This window comes from Vigna unguiculata, chromosome 1, assembly GCF_004118075.2.
Source record: "Vigna unguiculata cultivar IT97K-499-35 chromosome 1, ASM411807v1, whole genome shotgun sequence".
Classification (NCBI taxonomy): domain Eukaryota; kingdom Viridiplantae; phylum Streptophyta; class Magnoliopsida; order Fabales; family Fabaceae; genus Vigna; species Vigna unguiculata.
In genome coordinates, this window is record NC_040279.1 from 35899751 (window position 1) to 35918296 (window position 18546).

An 18546-nucleotide genomic window follows, 5' to 3' on the forward strand; every position below is an offset into this window, starting at 1 on the left:
GTGGATAGGATTCCAGAAAAATAATATGATTCATGCTCTTTCATTTAGAAGTTAAAAAAGAATATGAGGTCCCCACTATTATCTTCTATCGAAACAACATTACAATTTAATCAAAATAGAAGATAGGGTAGGATCATGGTCCAGTACATTGATTACACGTCCACACAAACCATATACATTAACAATTGTTTAACCACAATGGATTCGCATGCATTGGTCAACTCCATAGACATAAACACCATAATTTAAACTGTGTTGGATTTACTGAAAAATAAAAAGTAATGTTTGGATGGTTGAGACAGACCCAAAAATATTAATTGGGAGAGAAACTTTGTTTAGTATCAATCAGTTCATCTATTTGCAGTTCTGTGACTTTGTCTCAAGGGTCTCCATCTACTCTCTGGACCTTTTTCGTGAGACACGTGAATATAGCTCTATCATAACAACTTACATAATATTGTCGATCCCCACATGCATCTTATTATTTATGAACCAACTATCCTTTTCTATATATATATTTTTTAATTTTTTTAAATTTAATTTTATAAATTTTAATACTTATTTATATAATTTTATTGGAAGAGAAATAAATACATTTTTTTTATAAAATCTCATCACGTGAAAATTTAATTCTTAGAACCTGACACGCGTGCAACCATCTTTTTTCTCGCATCAGATTATATAGCGCCGCTGAACAGTTTTATTGATGCGTGTGAGTTTACATTAAATGTGATCATAAATTATATATATAATATTAAAATAGTAATTTGACATTGGAGGAGGAAGGAATTTCTTTTAAGAGGAGAAATGTATATGGGTAGAACTACCTTTTGGAAGTATTTTATTTATGAGAAATTTAGATGTTTTTAATTAGAAAAAACATATAATTTGCATAATACAACTTTTATATTTATTAATATATAATTTTATACTACTTAAGTTAATGGAAAAATTTTAACTGAAAATTTATAGATATATATGTGTATGTAAAATTTATTGTAAAGGATTTAATATTTTTTAGTTAAAAGTATTTGTTAAGATAATTTGTTATCATCCATAAACAAATATTTTACTGATAATTGCTTTTGAGATAATAGTTAGGAAATTAGAATTTAATCAAAATATATTGACAGTATATTTATTTTTTCTCACTACTACATAGATATATAAATAATTGTATGATGTAAAATGATAGTTGATTTTAAAATCATGTTATATGTCTTTTATTTAGTTGATAAAATTTTTAAAAAAATATGTTTAAGTTGTAAAGAATTAATATATTTAAAATTCCCTGTTCTTGGTTTAATTTATATATTATTTGACAATGGCAAAGGATAATCATTCCTGTGAGTTGACAATCTATATTGATGGAAGTCATGATCTGGGAAAAGAAATGATGAAGAATTGAGAAGAGTTTATTATAGTAAATAAAAAATATAATTGGCATACTTTTTTGAAAGTCTACAAGGTTAAATTAGTGTAAGACTTGTTGATATTAATTATAAAGGTGAAACAAGAAGAAGGAGATATTAAATAAATGATTCAAAAATATACCTAGAAAATACATTTGCATAGAAAATATTAGAAACCATATATTCTATTAGCCTTATGTTATTTAGTTTATGAGGAATTTCAGAGATTTTTATATATTATTGAGTGATTAATAAGCTATCATGAAGAAGGTACAAATATCTATAGTTGATATGATTTACAGGTTAATGAGTGATAGAATGATTTACAATATATATATATATATATATGGTAAATCAGGCACAAGTGATGAAGTATTATAATTAAATAATTTTTGTTTGTGCTATGTGTGTGCGAATAGAACGAATCTAGACCTATGTAATTTGGAATGAAGTTTGTCTTTAATACTTATTTATTATAAATTTCTCTTTTATTAGTTGAGTATATTAATAGTAGTCTTCAATTTTTACTCTGTTACCATTGTTTTTTTATTTTTTTACAATTATTCAATCCTATGATTAAAAATTTCAGACTAAATGTTCTCTCCTCATTCATTTATATCTCTTCGCTTAAAAAGTTTTTATAATTATTTTTTTATATATATATATATATATAAAGAGGTGAAATTACATAACTGTAAATAAATGTGACATTGGTACACATCTTTGAATTGAGTAATAATTTTTACAATTGAATGATAATTTCTTTTGATATTTTATGTATATGAATTAAAACTATTGTATTATTTTGAAATGCACTCATTTGTTAAAAATAATAAATAATTTTTAAACTCCATTTGAATGAAACTAAGCATGAGTAAAAATAAAGTATGACGAAAACATGATAAATACATAAAAGTTAAAATAATATTTTAAAATATTATGGCATAAAGAGATTTTCTCTTAAAACTTTGATATCTCGTGTTATCTTATACAAATGATTGAAAAATGATTGTTGTAAATCCTATATATCTTCTTGATAGATGTGAGATAAAAATATCTTCTACAACATAATGAAATAAGCATAATGGTATAAAGTTAGCTTAAATTTATGTTTTTATTGGTTGAGTTAGATTTCACTTAGTGGAGTAAAATCTAACAAATGTTATTACATATCTTGAGAAAAACACTCACTATCCTACTAGATTTATTATTTAAAAAAAAAACTTATCTCTTTTAGACAAAACGCTCTAATGATTTATATTTTGTTATATACTTAGTCAAAATTAATAACAATCTCTTAAACCTTATTCTAATCATTATACTTAAGATATTTATTTTTTCTTAAACTAGTTCCACTAAAAAAGGATTTCAACAAAGTGTACAACTAAGATGATTGGATTCTATCAGAGTTATAAGTTTTCTATAATATGACATAAGTATTTTTAAGAAGAAAAAATATAATATTTATTTTATAAACTATAATTAACTTTTACATAAGTTGAAAATTTGTGTTAAAGAAATTTGCACTTCAAAATTTTTTATTCTTTTTTTTTTAAAAGTTAAAAATATCTGATGTTGAAAAGAACTAGACAAAATAAATAATTTGTATACTGTTTTTTGTGGACTCAGTAATAGCTTATGGTAAAAATATGTTTTTTACTAGAAAACGCATTGTGATGATCCTTGATATAACAACCGGCTACCGAAAAACAAAACAGAACCCTTTTAAAAACATTTAAAAAATTTAGAGCCACAAGAAAAACACTTATTTTAAGTTATAATATTTTAAAGTTTTTATCATTAATCCGGATAAGTTATCTGTATGCAATTCTAAAGTTTTGATGAAGGAAAGATGAATATATGAAAAACGTAATCTCCAAATTTCTCACAAGAAAAAAAGATGTACCTTATTTTTTTTACAAAGGACAGGTGAGTTAGTGAATCAGCATTTTCACAAATAAAGTCAGTTTTGATGATGGCAGAAATGAGAAGAGTTATATACTTGGTTAAGAAAAAATAAAATATATCAGATTTTAAGATTTAAAATAAAATAGAATCGTAATGTTATTGATTTTCTGGTGGAGATTTATTTATGTTTTTCATACATAAAGTAATTGTTTTTATTTGATTAATTGGTGAAGGATTTTAAAAAGTAATAATAATAATAATAATATGAGAAGGGAAGTAGCAGAAAATATTGCTTTCTAAAATTGACCCACCACTCCTTTAAAATCTTCCCACCCAAACCCACACACCACCGAACCACATCTCTGACTTCCCATTAATGCCCTCAACCCAACACAACACCAACCTTCATCTCTGAAAAAACTCCCAAATTCATTTCATTTGAATCTTCATTTCATTTTCCATGGGCAAGAAACTGAAGCTTCCTTCCCTCCTCCCCAAGAACTCACACCCCAAACCTTCTTCCACTTCATGGCCATGGCCTTCTTGCCACCAACCAAGAACCCTCTCTTTTCGAGACCAAAACGACGTCGCTTTCAAAACCATCAACCCCGCCTACTTCGACATGCCCGAGAGCTCCCGCTCCTTCTTCACTGTCTCCCCTGACTCCGGAAGCTTCTCCACCGCTTCAGAAGAAGATTCTAGAAGACCCGATTCCCTCGAGACCCTCATTCGCCCCTTGCGTTCCGACCGTTTCTTCTTCCACCCCGACCAGACAAGTTCCATATTAGAGTCCAAAGCAGGAACAGGAACATCGACATCGACATCAACACCAACACCAACAACAGAAGCAACTACAACACCAACAACAGAAAAACCTACAGCAGCAACAGCAACAACAACAACGTTGTTGCCCTTCAAAGACAGCGTGGTTATGTCTGTGGAGTCTCAGGACCCTTACGTGGACTTCCTCAGGTCCATGGAAGAGATGGTGGAAGCCCAGTGCGTTAAAGACTTTGATGGTCTCCAAGAGCTTCTATGTTGGTATTTGAAAGTCAATGGAAAAAGCAACCATGGTTATATTGTTGGCGCTTTCATTGATTTATTGGTGGCTTTTTCTGATATAAACTCTCATTCTCCTTCTTCCCCTTTATCATTCTACAGCTCCTCTCTTTCCTCCTCTTGCAGCACTCACTGCGTTTCATGTTTCGGAGCTGAGGATGAAATTGATACAACTACCCCTAATTCTTCTTTCTTGTTAGAACAAGTTAGGGAAGACCACACTTCATCTTCATCCTCTTTGAATTAAATACTCATTAGGCCAAAATATTAGTTATTGTATTTGTACCCTATCATACTTGCCACTTTATGTTTATAGTTAGTATTTTTTTTTTTTGTTTGATGGCACCTCCATGGTTCTTTTTCTACTGTATAATCTGTGTTTATGGGAGTCACACTTATGCAGGAAATGCAACCATACCAGGAAAATGGAGCTAGGTTGTCAATTTTTGTTTCCTTAACTGCATAAGAAGCCAAGGATTAGAAATTTCTTAATTTATCTTAAATTATATTATTATGCTTACAAAGATTTGTAATGTCATTATCTTTTATTTTTGCTAAATGACATTAAATCTCTCTATTGCTTTCATTGAGATAGACAATCTTTTTTCTTTTCTCCATCTGAACATAGTTCTTAGTAAAATCTTAAAGTTGTTTATGGTAAGTAATTAATGAATATGGACAAGTATTTTTCAAATCCAGTAAATTGATGACATTATACGGAACGAGGTTAGCGGGTTAGGTTTGCTTCCTTCAAGAGTATTATACGAATTTATTATGTACGACCAACTTATTGTCAAGTGCAAATCAACCTTCCTTAGCTGAACTGCAAAAAGCATAGAAAAATGTTAATATATTGATCAAAATAGGTTCAAAACAAATATTATAAAAAATAGTACTATAATTAAAAATACAAAATAGTACTATATGAATATACTCTCTTCTTCGGTTTAATATTTATCAATTTTGAATTAATATAAAGAACTTCTTACACATATGTGAACCAATAATTGAATTTGGCGGAAAAAGTAATGTTGAGTAGAGACAATTCTCAGATACCAAAACAAAAAAGAAATTCTATATAAATCACTTAATTCCCCGTCTTGAAAAATAATTGATGTGTTCAACAATCTTACACAATGAAGGTGTCCTTAATATTCTAATGACATCACTTAATATATGTTTAAAAGAAAGTATGTATGAATTAATTTATGTAACATGACATTAAAAATATAATATAATATAATATGAGTGATGAAAACCTACATGTGTATAGTTGTTCCTCTAGTGAGATATGGACCCTTAGATATGTTGCAGTTGAGTTGATCAGAGAACTGACACAGTTAGGGAGATCAGAGCCGTTAGTTTTTGAATTAGGCAGTCATTATCAAATGATGGGTACAAATCCAGCGCAGAATTTTGGCGTGGTCCTGCTGAACTTATATCCTGTGTGCCTGCACCAAGCTGCATTATCATGGTGTTTTTTGGCCAGAGAACTGAAAACATTAATACATGTAAGTTTATCTATCTACATATCATATGTTTGTGTTGGAAAATATTGTCTTTATAGCCATTTTTCTATAATAGCTCTAAAATTGGAATGTTATTCGTGTTTTCGAATCCAATATTAGCTGTATGCAAAAGATTCTACTACAGTACAAAAAAAAATCACTTTAACTTTGCAATTGCTAAAATTAATAAATTATTCACATTCGATCTTTACAAAACTCATGTTCTCACAATAAATGTTTGTGTTTTTTTCTTCATCTATAAGAGATCTTAATCTCTTGTAAACCACCAAACCTAACCGTACAAAAGAACTTAGATCGTTGTCACTCACTTTCAACGATACCCATGGTTGTTGAAAAAAACAAGAGGTGACATGAAGACATGTTGAGGACGAAGAGAATGTTAAAAATGCACCACAATTTATAGTTCCTAACAAATCAAGAGTAACAAATGAAAAATTTTATCTTGAATCCGGCACTACACATGTTCCTATCCTTAACATTGGTCCCAACCACCTCGAAATGGTAAAATAATAAAGTAGGAAATATGAACATTGTTGAACATCAGAAAATGGAAAAATGGAAAAGTAGTTCGGCAACATATAATCAATTCAACTTTCTGTTACTTATTAAAAAATAGTTACTACTAGAAACATTAAAAAATATTTAAAAAATATATAACTATTATGAGTATATTTCAATTTGTAAATATAATAATAAACTTTTGTCCTTTGAAAAAAAATTTAAAATAGATAACATTTTTCTGACTTTAAAACTAATGTAATTATAGACTGTAACATCAGAAATTAACATGATACATTATTCTTACTTAACTAAACTAATATGTTGTTTCTATAATTCATTAAAATGTCACTTAAAAAACCTACACAGAATTGGGCTGGACAACCTTCTCAATACCTCCATTGCAGCATGTTACAAAGAAGTGGTTATGATTTTTATTTAGGGTTTTGATTATCTCCACTTGTTTCATTAAAAAAAAAAAAAAAAAAACCAGAAACCTTTGTCTCGAAGTACTAGATAATGAAGAGGGTTGGGACCAATTTGGGAAGAGTCAAACTTTATAATAGTAGGTTGCTAGCTGTAACTACTGATATCAGTAATAGGTTGCTAAATTCAAACACTCATGGAAGCTTGAAGGAGCTGCCTTAAACTTGCTTTGTTTTGAAGTAAAAAAACACACTTTACAAAGATAGAGTTTGATAACAATGAAGCATAGATTCCTCCCCTATGACTCTTTTTTGTCTAGAGAAGCTTCTAAACCTGACTCATTTTAAATTTTCATTTCCCGGATAACCAAGTAAACATAGGTTTTTAGCATGGTAGATTCTGGTATCCCGTGAGAGAGACACAACTTTAAATATTTCATGTTCAGTGTTATATATTATTATTGAGTTGTTAGATAGGATAAGTTAATCACCCTCACTAGGTTAGCCTAATACAAACCTATAGAAGTTTGAAACATTTTTCAAATATATTATTCATCTTAAAACTCATTAATTACTCCTCCTAATGTTTGAATCTTGCCATATATATATATATATATATATATATATATATTATAAAATACTCAAATTTAATTAGTCTCCAAGAACTAGGAAATAAAAATTCACCCCCTACAACTCTATTATTGGTATGGGACTTGTGTAAATTAATAATTAGATTTATTATCACCTTAAACCCTAATCCCAAAAAGTTTATTTTTAAACATACATGCCATTTTTTAAAGTAATTTTGATGGATTTTTTTTTTAAATTAGGATTAAAGTTATATCCTGCTATCTCCTCTTTTCTAGCTTTTTTCTTTTATAATTTATTGAACTTAATAAAATATTTATAAACTTATTTTTATTTATCTGTTTCTACATCATAATAAATGTGTATATTCAAATTAATTAAAAAAATGATGAATAAGTGTCTGATTAAAAAATCATATTATTTTTGAATTGGAAACAGAAAACTTTAAACAATATACCAGTTAACAAGTGATTGAAAGAGTAATAATTTATATTAACCTCTTTATCCTTGACAAAACCAATAAACAGACACACTGGTTTTTACTTCCCTGCGAAAGAGGGAAAAAAACATGAAGATGCAAACTTTAAGAAGAAAATCAATGTTGGGTGAGTATTTAGTGAGATAATGACCTCACAGTGATTAATTAATTACCTTCATTTTCCGAGAAATTAAATGTGCATAAGAAATGTGAAAATGGTTAAAGAAACAGAAATGTTTGAGAAGTTGGTGTTCATTGCTTTCTGTGGCATTGCATTAAATGCAGGTCAGAAGTGTTGAGGAGGATCGCCATTTTCTGGGTTTTGGAAAACGTGCAGCAGAACTTGGCTCCTCAAGTTGCAGTGCATTACTTCTTCTTCAAATATGCATATAACAACACGAAACAACATATGTTAGAAGACAAGTCTCGAGGCTACAATTTACTTCTGTGTTATAAAAAGAGTATGGCACTTTTCTAGAAAAGGTATTTCAAATTTTTTGCTTTTGAGATTTTTTGCAGTTACTTTTTCTATTTTTAAGATAGTGCCACTGATTGGAGTTAGAAAAAAATATTGTAATTTTCTTTTTTTAGTAAAATTATATTATTCTTTATTATTTGATTTGTTATTTTCTTAAGTTTGGGTTTCTGTATTTTACTTTGATATCTAATGATAGTACTTGGCTTCTCACTATATTAGAATAGTGGTATAGAAAAAATATTATTTGTGATTAGAGTTAGAATGATTTCCTATTATAAAATAATTATTCTTGTTAGTAAATCCAGTATGCTGGTTGAAAGACTTGATATTTAACTTTATTTATTAGTTAGTGATTTACTTTTCTTTTTTTTTTGGTAATTTACTTAGTGCATTAGTTTATGGTCTATTTTTCCTCTTCAGGTAGATAATATTATTCATAATGAAAAATGCTTTGATTTTAAAGCCATCATGACAAAATATGAAACAAATAAGTTTAATGAGAATATTTTGTATATACAATTCGAGAAAGATTTTCAAGTGGAAGAATATGAGAAGAGAAAAATCTCAAATTGGGAGAGAATTTACTTTTATTCTTTGTTCTCGTTTATAAAAGAGCACAAAGTTTGTTTAGGAAATCCCCCAACATCTCTTCATTTTATTTTCTAACACTTTAGTGCTTGAGAGATTAAATTAAGAATTTACTTCAAATGATGAGTTTGAGAATAAGTGAATCGATGAATTTGAGAAAACAGAAAGGGAATTATGATGTTGTTTGTTTTAGATTTAATTACTCCATTAATTATTGTTTTTGGTTAAGAAGTGTCAGTCACTCTTTTAATTTATTTTTTTGTCTTAAATTAGTCATAACTTTTTTAATAGGAATCAATTTGGTTATGATTATTTTAAAAGTTATTTTATTTGGTCTTTGTTATTCATTTTTCACAAAATGATATTAAAGTCAGTGTCTCGTGTCAATTTGTAGTGTTTTTTAAATTTTATTTTTACATATGTCATTTCACAAGTGTAGCACATGATATGGTCAGTATGATACGAGGATAAAGTTCAATTTGATTCTTACATTTATTCTTTTTTTTATTCAATTTAATCATAATTTTTGTAAAAATAAAATAATATTATTTCTCTTTAAATTAAAACATTTTTTTTATAAATTTTATGCTGATATTTTTATTAAAATTAATATTTTATTAAATATTTTAAAATTTATACAAGATATTTAAGACAATCGACATGAATTATATAAAATTAATACTTAAATCTTAAAAAATTATATTATTAACAAAAAAGATTTAAAAAAACTACATATCGACACATATCAATAACTTAAATTTTAAAAATATATCTACATTTGTTTAATTTTGTAAGTTTCCGCTGAGTCAAGTAATTACTGTTCATTTAAAAATGGACTTCACTAAACAAACTAATATAAATTTTTAAGTTGTGAATAATAGATGTTGACGATCCAACTCTTTTAACCATTGTAATTCAACAATTTAAACAAAACATAGATACGGAGAGATTGCAGAAAGTAAGAACAAAGAATGCCCTTATTAGCATCTATTAAGAATCTGTTTTCAATAAAAAGACAATGATCTATGCATCAAAAAACTTTCTGAAAAAGAAAAAAACATCGATGGTGATCTTTCAAGTCATGCTGACGGTGACTTTCTCACTTCCCAAACCAAATTTTATATATCTTCCTCAATTGCTTTATAAAGAAATTTCTGATTTTCTAAACAACAATTTTCTATACGGAATAAAGTGCCTTTTGCTTTTAAATGCACTGTCAGAATCATACTTAACCTTATGTGATATATGAACACGACTTCAAATTTTTTGAGTTTTTTTACTTTATTATCATTCTCTTGTATTAAAATTTTCTTTAATATATTTTAAAATAATAAAATTAATATTTATCACCATATTTTAATTATTTCTGTCACTTATAACATCATAGCAGGAGTTTGAAATGCATAAATGATGCCAAGTTTCAGAACTGATATAATTTGGACATGTCATAGTTCATATCTTAAAATTCCAATTTTACCAGTAACATTCTTAAGATAAGATTTGGGTAAATTAAAATGTTGCAGGAAAGACAATTTCACGAGAGACTTACTTAATACTCTGTCATCACATTTAAGATATTTGTGTACATGAAAATAAAATTCACTGATAACGCAGAAGAAGAAAAACAAGTTCCTTCATCAGGAACTCAATTCGTCTATAACTTTTTTTGGGCTTGTTCGTTGTACGGCAGCCCAAAACAGATTAAATTGGCCCGCTTAAAGTCTCACACTGGACAATGGGACGTAAGTCTTTGTCAAATTGGCCCATAATTTTTTTCACTCTACCCATCAAATCAATATTATTTTTTTAAATAGTTAGTAAGAAATTCAAGCTAGCATTTGGACGACATTGTACGACATTGTAAAAAGATTTTGATGATTAAGAATGATGTGAGCACGAGAGTCCGAAAGCATTAGTGTGGGTATGATTAAAGATTGTGATGATAGTCTTGACCAATAAAAAGGATAATAAAGTATTGTGGTAACACAACTTAACATATCTCCATGCCTACAACCTTCATTGTTTCCCATATATTCCACATAAGACATCAAATCTCTCATTCATACTTCACAACCACACTGAAGAAGGACCAGGTTCCAAATATTTAATTCACGTGTAATTATTTAATTTGTTTTATCAAATCAGTGGTCATTAATTAAAACATTTAACTCATTCTTGAAAAATAAAATACTTCAAGATGTGAACACTTTCCTTATCGCATAATGAGACATTTGTTGATGCTTATTCTAAAACCATGTTTGTTTAGTAAAATAAACACATTTCAATTTTTTTAGATGTTTGTGTATTTACTTATTTTTAAAATAAGTAATTTTCTGTTTTTTCTTGATAAACAAATGTTATCTACTTCTTAGCTAAATAACTTTTCCCTTAAAAAAAATATTTATTTTATGTTTAAACAATCTAGTCAATATTTGTATTAAAGCGGTTAGATATAACTTGCACCACATAAATCATAGTTGTGTTTCAACTTTATTTAAAATATAGCATTAATGCAAAGAAGAGTATTAGATCATACAAAAAGTGGTAAAATTCATTAGAATGGCCATAATAATATTAATTATTAATGACTAATTCTAACATGTACCTAGGTCTTTCTTGATTATTTGTCCAAATTGTTTTGACTCATCTTGGTTATTGACTCTGGAAGACCCATTTGGATATTTGACTTGGACCGGTTTGTCTCGATCTTTGGTTTGGTTTAGCCCAATCGGTTTGAGATGGCTTGACTCCATCTTTGACTCAGATTCAAAATATTATTTTTAAGAATTAGTTAAAGTATTTTAGTCGACCAAACTCACATTTACTCTAACCATAATCTAACCTAATCCACTTAAGAGAAAATTTCGAGATTGAGACTTTTTTTAAACCCTCATTTGGGATTTCTCAAAAAAACTTAGCAAAATGTGGTTAAAGTGGACCATGAATCATTAGTCCAATTAACGCCTCTATATATTATTAGTGATATTACTTAGTTGAGTTGCCAACATTTTCTACTTGTCTTTCTTAGATTGGCCCTCGTGCAAAATGCCAATTCGTATAATGGGAATTATAAGAATAGAGTTGGCATTTTTTGAAGTGTGTCCAACTATACTTTCTTTGTTGGATTATAAATAAATAGAAACCAAGGACCAATTTCAAAATTAACTGTACGGAAACCTTTCACTTGCATACTTACCAAACTATTTCACGGAAAAATCATCAAACACACAATTCATTACCAAACATAACTTCTTTTGGTCCATGAAATACGAGCTTAACATAACTGTTAAACTAATTATTGTTATGTATAACAAGACAAATCTGACATAATTATATTAATAAAATTTACTTAAGGAGCTAGTATTTATAGTTAATAGTAAACCAACTTTATGAACCAACATCTATTCAAATAATTCTCATCTAATTAAAATTTCTTTACGTAATGGAATTACTAACGTTTGAAGTTAATAAATCTACTTTTCAATACTGATTTCTTAAAAATTTTCTTTTACTTGATGAATCATGCATAATCATTATTTTCTCTTTGCCAAGTTACTCTTTATCAAATTGAAGTTTATTTTTAACTCTGTATAACTCAATATTCCTTTCTTAGTTTACTGTAAATCCAAAGTTACACGTTAACGAGCTTATCTTACTTAAGCAAAAGACCTTTTTCTCTTTTTGTATTACAAACTATTTCTTACATCATGACTCACAGAAGTAACCATGAAATGTGAAAAAGGATTAGGTAGGAAATTCCTTGAAATCGTATTTTATGATAGAAAAGGACTACTTAGAATTGTTCTCTACTCAAAATACCTAGGTGTTTGTGGAAGAGATTCAACGTAATGTTTATTGAATAAATTTATATAAAAATTAAAAATATCACGTTTAATTCAAAATCTAATAAATTTATTGGTCTTTTATTTGTTATTTTTATTTAATACGAGACTTCTATGTCAAGTTAAAATTTTATCAATTATATTGGAAGTGTCATATCAACTAAAGAGATAAAATAAATTTACAGTAAATAAGTGAGTGCAAATCTCACCTCACAAACCCATTCTGTAAGGTTGTATTAGTTTTAGGCTCTGTTCTTTTGAGAGGAAGGATTAGAAGGAGAGGGAGAGGAAGAGATAGGAAGGATTAAAGGGTGAAGTTGATGTTGTTCTTTTTAAGGGATTAGAAGGTGATTTTAAAGTAGATTAGAGAGTGAAATTTGTGAAAGTTTGTGATTGAATTGAGTGATGTGACATATTAAAAAAATTAATCGATAAAAAAATGAGATTACCAAAATATCCCTAATGTTAAAAGTAATATAAAATGCTATATAAATCATTTAGAATAATTTATTTAATTTCTATTAATTGTGTGAAATAATATAAATATATAAATAAAAAAATGAATAATCAAATTTATTTGGTATGAAATTAAATTTAACATTTATCAATTTAATATTTACATGAAAAATAATTTATTTATGTTATATATATTTCTTGTTTTTAAGTCTTTGAAATATAATTTTTTTTGTTTATTTGATATGAACATATTTTTTTTAATTTGATTATGTTTGTTAATAATATAGGTAACATTTTTAATAAATTTTTTTCTTTTTTTCAAATTTTATAGAATTATATATTGTTTATATATTTTTAACTTTTAGATTTTTAGATGTTTATTAATAATAAAATTTTATTTATTTTTATTAATAAATTAAAAATAAAAATAAAATATAAATTTATGTAAAGAAATAAGAAAGAAGACAGCACTGTGTGAACACGTGTCAAAAAATTACAAGGATAAGAGAGGTAAAAAATAAATATGACGAGGATAAAATGGTAATTTTGTATCCATCACCTTCTAATCTCTTCCATAGTAGAGGGATGAAATTTTTTAGCCATCCCTCTAATCTATCATTGTCATTCCCTTACATCACTCCAAAAAGAACAAGGTGATCACTCTCTATGCCTTTCTCTCCAATCCTCTTAAAGAGTACATTCCCTCAAAAGAATATGGCCTTAAAGTCCACGTTTTAACATTAACATGGTATCACTACAAAATTAGATGTTTGTTAGGTCTATTAGATCTATTGTTGTACCCGCTATCGGGCTGATATTGGACCATCCATTAGTCTTTAGCGTGAGGGGTGTGTTTAGTGACAGACTTACGCGTACATGAAAGTGTGCAAGTGCACTCCCTGATTTTGTTAAAATTATTATCAAATATCTAAAAAATAATTATTTTGCCACCCCTCATCTTATATATTTGTCCTCCTAATTTTTTATTTTTACTTTTTTAAAAGGTTGTTGGATTGAGATCCAAATTATTTCTTGTTTTTCCAACTGATTTAAGATCTTAGATCTGCTAGTGGATTTGTTGGAAGTCGAAGATAAGATTAATTCACAATATTTAAGTGAGTGCAAATTCACCATATAAATTGGTTTTGTTAGTCTAACTTAAGTCTAGGTCTTTAACTATTCAAGACAACAAATAAGATAATAAAATGATGAATTTGTAATTCAGATAGAACTGTGTATGCTTTCTCTGGTAGAAATTTCTTTTATTTAAATTTTACTATCACGAAAATGCTGTTATGTCATGAGTCCCTCTAAAAAATTCCAGCATTTCATGTTTCACCAGCAGATATAACTGTTCGTGTAGTTCTCACCCCTATGCTACTTTCAACTCTCAACATAGTTTTTGTTTTCTTGCTCTCTTTCTTCAAGAGAGGAAGAGTCTGTATATTATTTTTTCTGTTCTATGTGAATATAAGTAAAATTTTCTTTAATGACAGTAGTAGAGTTTTTACTCGAAAAAACAAACCAAAACAAAACATCTTAAATGATGATGTTGACCAGGTATTGCAATGCTATCGATAGCTGATAGTAAATGTTAGTAATTTTTTGTCAGCAAACGAAGTGTAATAATAGCTTCACATTGATACCACCTGCCTAGTACTAAGTAGCAATCTTTGCTCCTAGCCCTGGGACCAATTCAAATACGTAAAAGCCACAAAATATAGTTAAAAAATTAGAGTAATCTTCATTAGTCTATTCTTACACAAGAACGAACTACACATTTGATATTTTTCTTTTCAAACTGTTACATTGAGGAACAAATATTTTTCAGTTTCTTTTTCTTTTCTGTCATAATCCAAATGCCAACTCATTTGGCACATACATTGCTCTTTATGTATGGACAAGACCAACGTCTTTTTGAAACTTTTTTTCAACTCTGACTGTTGTGATAAGATATAACACAAATTGAAGTTCCGGTTAGAAATCATGTCAACTCTGGCCTATCCAAGGACAGAGATGTTCCCCATTATCAGAAACAAGATAATCTTATTAGCTTTGTGATTATGTCTGCTAAACGATGCTGTGTCTCCACCTTATCAGAGATCAAACATGACACTGTTGATAGGATAAAGATGGTAATTTGTTTTTCTATTCTGCAGTTCCTTCCCTTCACACTATCTACTTCTGTCATGTTAGGTTTTTAGAAAAAAAAGGATGATTTTTTAGGTTGCTTGATAAAGAATGAAAGAAAGGAAGTCTTGAAAAATGTATATGGTAGTAGATAAGCATAATTTGATTGAACATGAGGGAAACACTTGCCTTAAAAGCAACAAACATGTTGTTTATCTTCACATCTCAATTATTTGAAGACTGAGTTGGACAGCATGCTAACTTAGTTACAAACCTTTAACCCAGTGTGAGGTATGGTCTGGTGCTTGCTTTCAATTTGCCACCAAGATATCATCACCTCAAAATGCACACATTTTTTAATCCATATCTGTTAATCACCGGTTTAATTGTAGAAGGTGCAATTAAAGCTTCAAAAAAAGAAAAAGTTATTATTTTGAACTGAGAATAGTGCTTCTAAAAAATCTGTATCTATGCCGCTCTGAAACAACTCAGAACAAGCAATGAAATGTATTATCATCAACTTTATGTTTATGATAATCACATTCTTGATTAACTCCTGAAAAGTAATTTCTGCAAGCCCTCATTCTGTGGGGGATGGAAAGAAATTTTGTTAAAGTTTTAATTAATGGAATCTCATCGTTAATTAATGAAGAAATGATTATTTTTCTCTACCAGGTTTAAATGCAAAGGTGACTTTTAATGCCCATAGGAGCCTAGCTCCATAGAGAGGTTTAAATAAAATTAAAACAGCCTGCAACCATGTTATCAATGCATAAGTAAATACAAAGCCAATCTCAATGCATGCTCAACATTAATGAGACCTGAGACCTGCGCCAAAAAAAATAAATGAGAAACGTTGTTTCATTTCATCGTCAATATTGCAACAACTAAGAGCATTGAATAAGATAAACATCACCTCAAATAAAAATGAAATCATTTCCAAAAAAAAAAAAAATTAAAGTAAGTAACTTTCTTTTCTTCTATTTCTAAAAAATGTAACGGGTATCGCGCCAACAGGCAAATTTGATCCTAATGAAAACAGAGTAGAAACTTTAATAGCAACCTTGGAAAAAGCACAGGAGTTAGCCACACAAGTTTCTATTCTCTTCCCTCAAACCACTCGAATTATTACTAAACGGTTCAAATCCCAATACCTCTTTTATTTCACCACCATAATCCCACTCAAAGCACGGGAGCCATTTGACCAAATCCCTCAAACTCTAGGGAGGGACCAACCAAGCGTTTCAGGTTCTCCATTGTGATTTCTGCTTTCTACTACAACACAACATTGTCCATTACTGATGCTAATTAACACAGCAATTATTTCTTATGACCAGTCCCTTTCTGGGGAAATTCAATCCATCTTTGTCTTATGCTGAAACTCTATCCAACTTTGTATGCGAACAACAACAACAAAAACAAGAACGAGAATTAATCCAACTCAGAACTCGGATATAATCTGATTATATTATACTGCATAATACTACTATAGTAGTACCCTCTTTACAAATTGTTGATCAAAATGTTGTAGTACAATCTAATTAGCATAGTTGCTCTGAGTTGGAGTAGACAGAACATAGCACACATAAAGTATAGAACTCGTTAACGTTAGCAACCGAGGATCACGTGCAGAGCTTAGAACTGACGTGGCTTACGGGTGATGTGTGAAGTGGACCTGCCAGAGAAAACGCCATTCCAGATCTCAGTGAAAGCTCTGACTATAACCCCATGATGGTGCGGCGAATTGAGCTGAAGGAAGCAACTAAGAAGGTCTCTGAGATCTTGCTTGGAGTATATCTCGTTCTCCAATATCATTTGCAGCATGGAATGTCTGAAGTCCAGATAAGGGTCATCGGAGTCTTTCTCCACCGCCACCCCTTCTTTCCCGGCTCTTCCCAAACCCCCACCGTTCTTGCGGCCTTGACGCATGACTCTGAGTCGGAAAAGTGGGAGGAATCAACGTAGGGAGAGAATGTGGTGTTGGTGGGGGTGGGGGTGGTGCTGGTGCTGTCACCACCACCCCATTGGGCTGAAGAAGAGGAAGAAGAGAAATGGTTGTAACGGTTTTTGTGGTTTTGGTGAGTGGTGAAGTTCTTGGGTTTAGGTTTTGGATGGAATATGCGATAGAGTCTTGGCCCTCTGCAGGTGCCGCAGCCAAGTTTCACGGACACTGTGTTCAAAAGAAGCTTCTTTCTGGAGGCAGACATTGGTGTGTTTGCTACGAGAAAGTGAACAAAACAAGAAGCTTGGTTACCTTAGTCAAAGGAAGGTGTGAGGTTTGTGTGTGTGTGTGGATAGTGGTTTTTTATTTATGGTGATGGTTTGCCACGTGACTTTGAGTTAAGAGGTCCCTACATCCACACTATACTCTAACTTCTCATCATCAATTTTCATTTTATATTTTTAAAATGAAGATTCTACGAAATGTTTTAGAGTTGATAAATATTTTATATTAATAGTAGTAATGTGACTCTTGAAAATATTGAAGCACTTTTTTATGTGATTAGGATTTGAATGGGAAAGAGATAATTTGGGTAGAATGTGATCTGGGCCGCAGATTTGTTTTGGGTGGTGGAGGTATCTGGAAGATTGGTCATCTATCTGATCACATGCATCGAGAATGAGAGGAAATTGAGGGTTTGATAATTGGATATGAAGTTGCTGGTTTGTCTACTTCTGAAATGAAGATGGGTATGAATTGAAGAGACAAAAACCCTACTTAACTATGCTTTAAATAATAGATTTGATATCGATCATCAGGGACAAGTAGGAGCTCCCATCATAGGAATCAAGAATATAACATTTTTATACTTTTTTCCTTTCTATGTATATAAATATGTTTTGTTTTTTTTTTTTTTTGACATAAAAACATTTGCGTAAGGGGACATAATGTAAAATGTAATCATTTAGAGAAATTAATTCTATTTGGGTAAATATACCTTACTTTTATCTTCGAATGAAGATTAATTTAATCTCCAGATGATAAATTAATACAAAATTATAGTCAAAGTGCCATATACTCTTGAATAATGAATTTGAAAATTAAGAATATTACATGGGTACCAAACTGTAGTTGACATGGATTTTCAACAAAGATTAAGGTTAAAATAGACGGAAAAAGGTAAGAAAAACTAATAACAGTATACGCCTTTGAT

General features: G+C 29.4%; 1 protein-coding gene across 1 annotated transcript; it reads left to right on the forward strand.

The window, feature by feature from the left end:
- Nucleotides 1-3599: 3599 nt before the first annotated feature.
- On the forward strand, nucleotides 3600-4978 carry LOC114179778 (transcription repressor OFP13-like). Its single transcript, XM_028066236.1, has one exon. It carries the CDS (start codon nucleotides 3781-3783, stop codon nucleotides 4624-4626), a length of 846 nt encoding a protein of 281 aa, XP_027922037.1. The 5' UTR covers nucleotides 3600-3780; the 3' UTR covers nucleotides 4627-4978.
- Nucleotides 4979-18546: the final 13568 nt, after the last annotated feature.

Coding starts and splice junctions, on each gene's coding strand:
- LOC114179778 (XM_028066236.1), top strand. CDS start 3,781: ATGGGCAAGAAACTGAAGCTTCCTTCCCTCCTCCCCAAGAACTCACAC.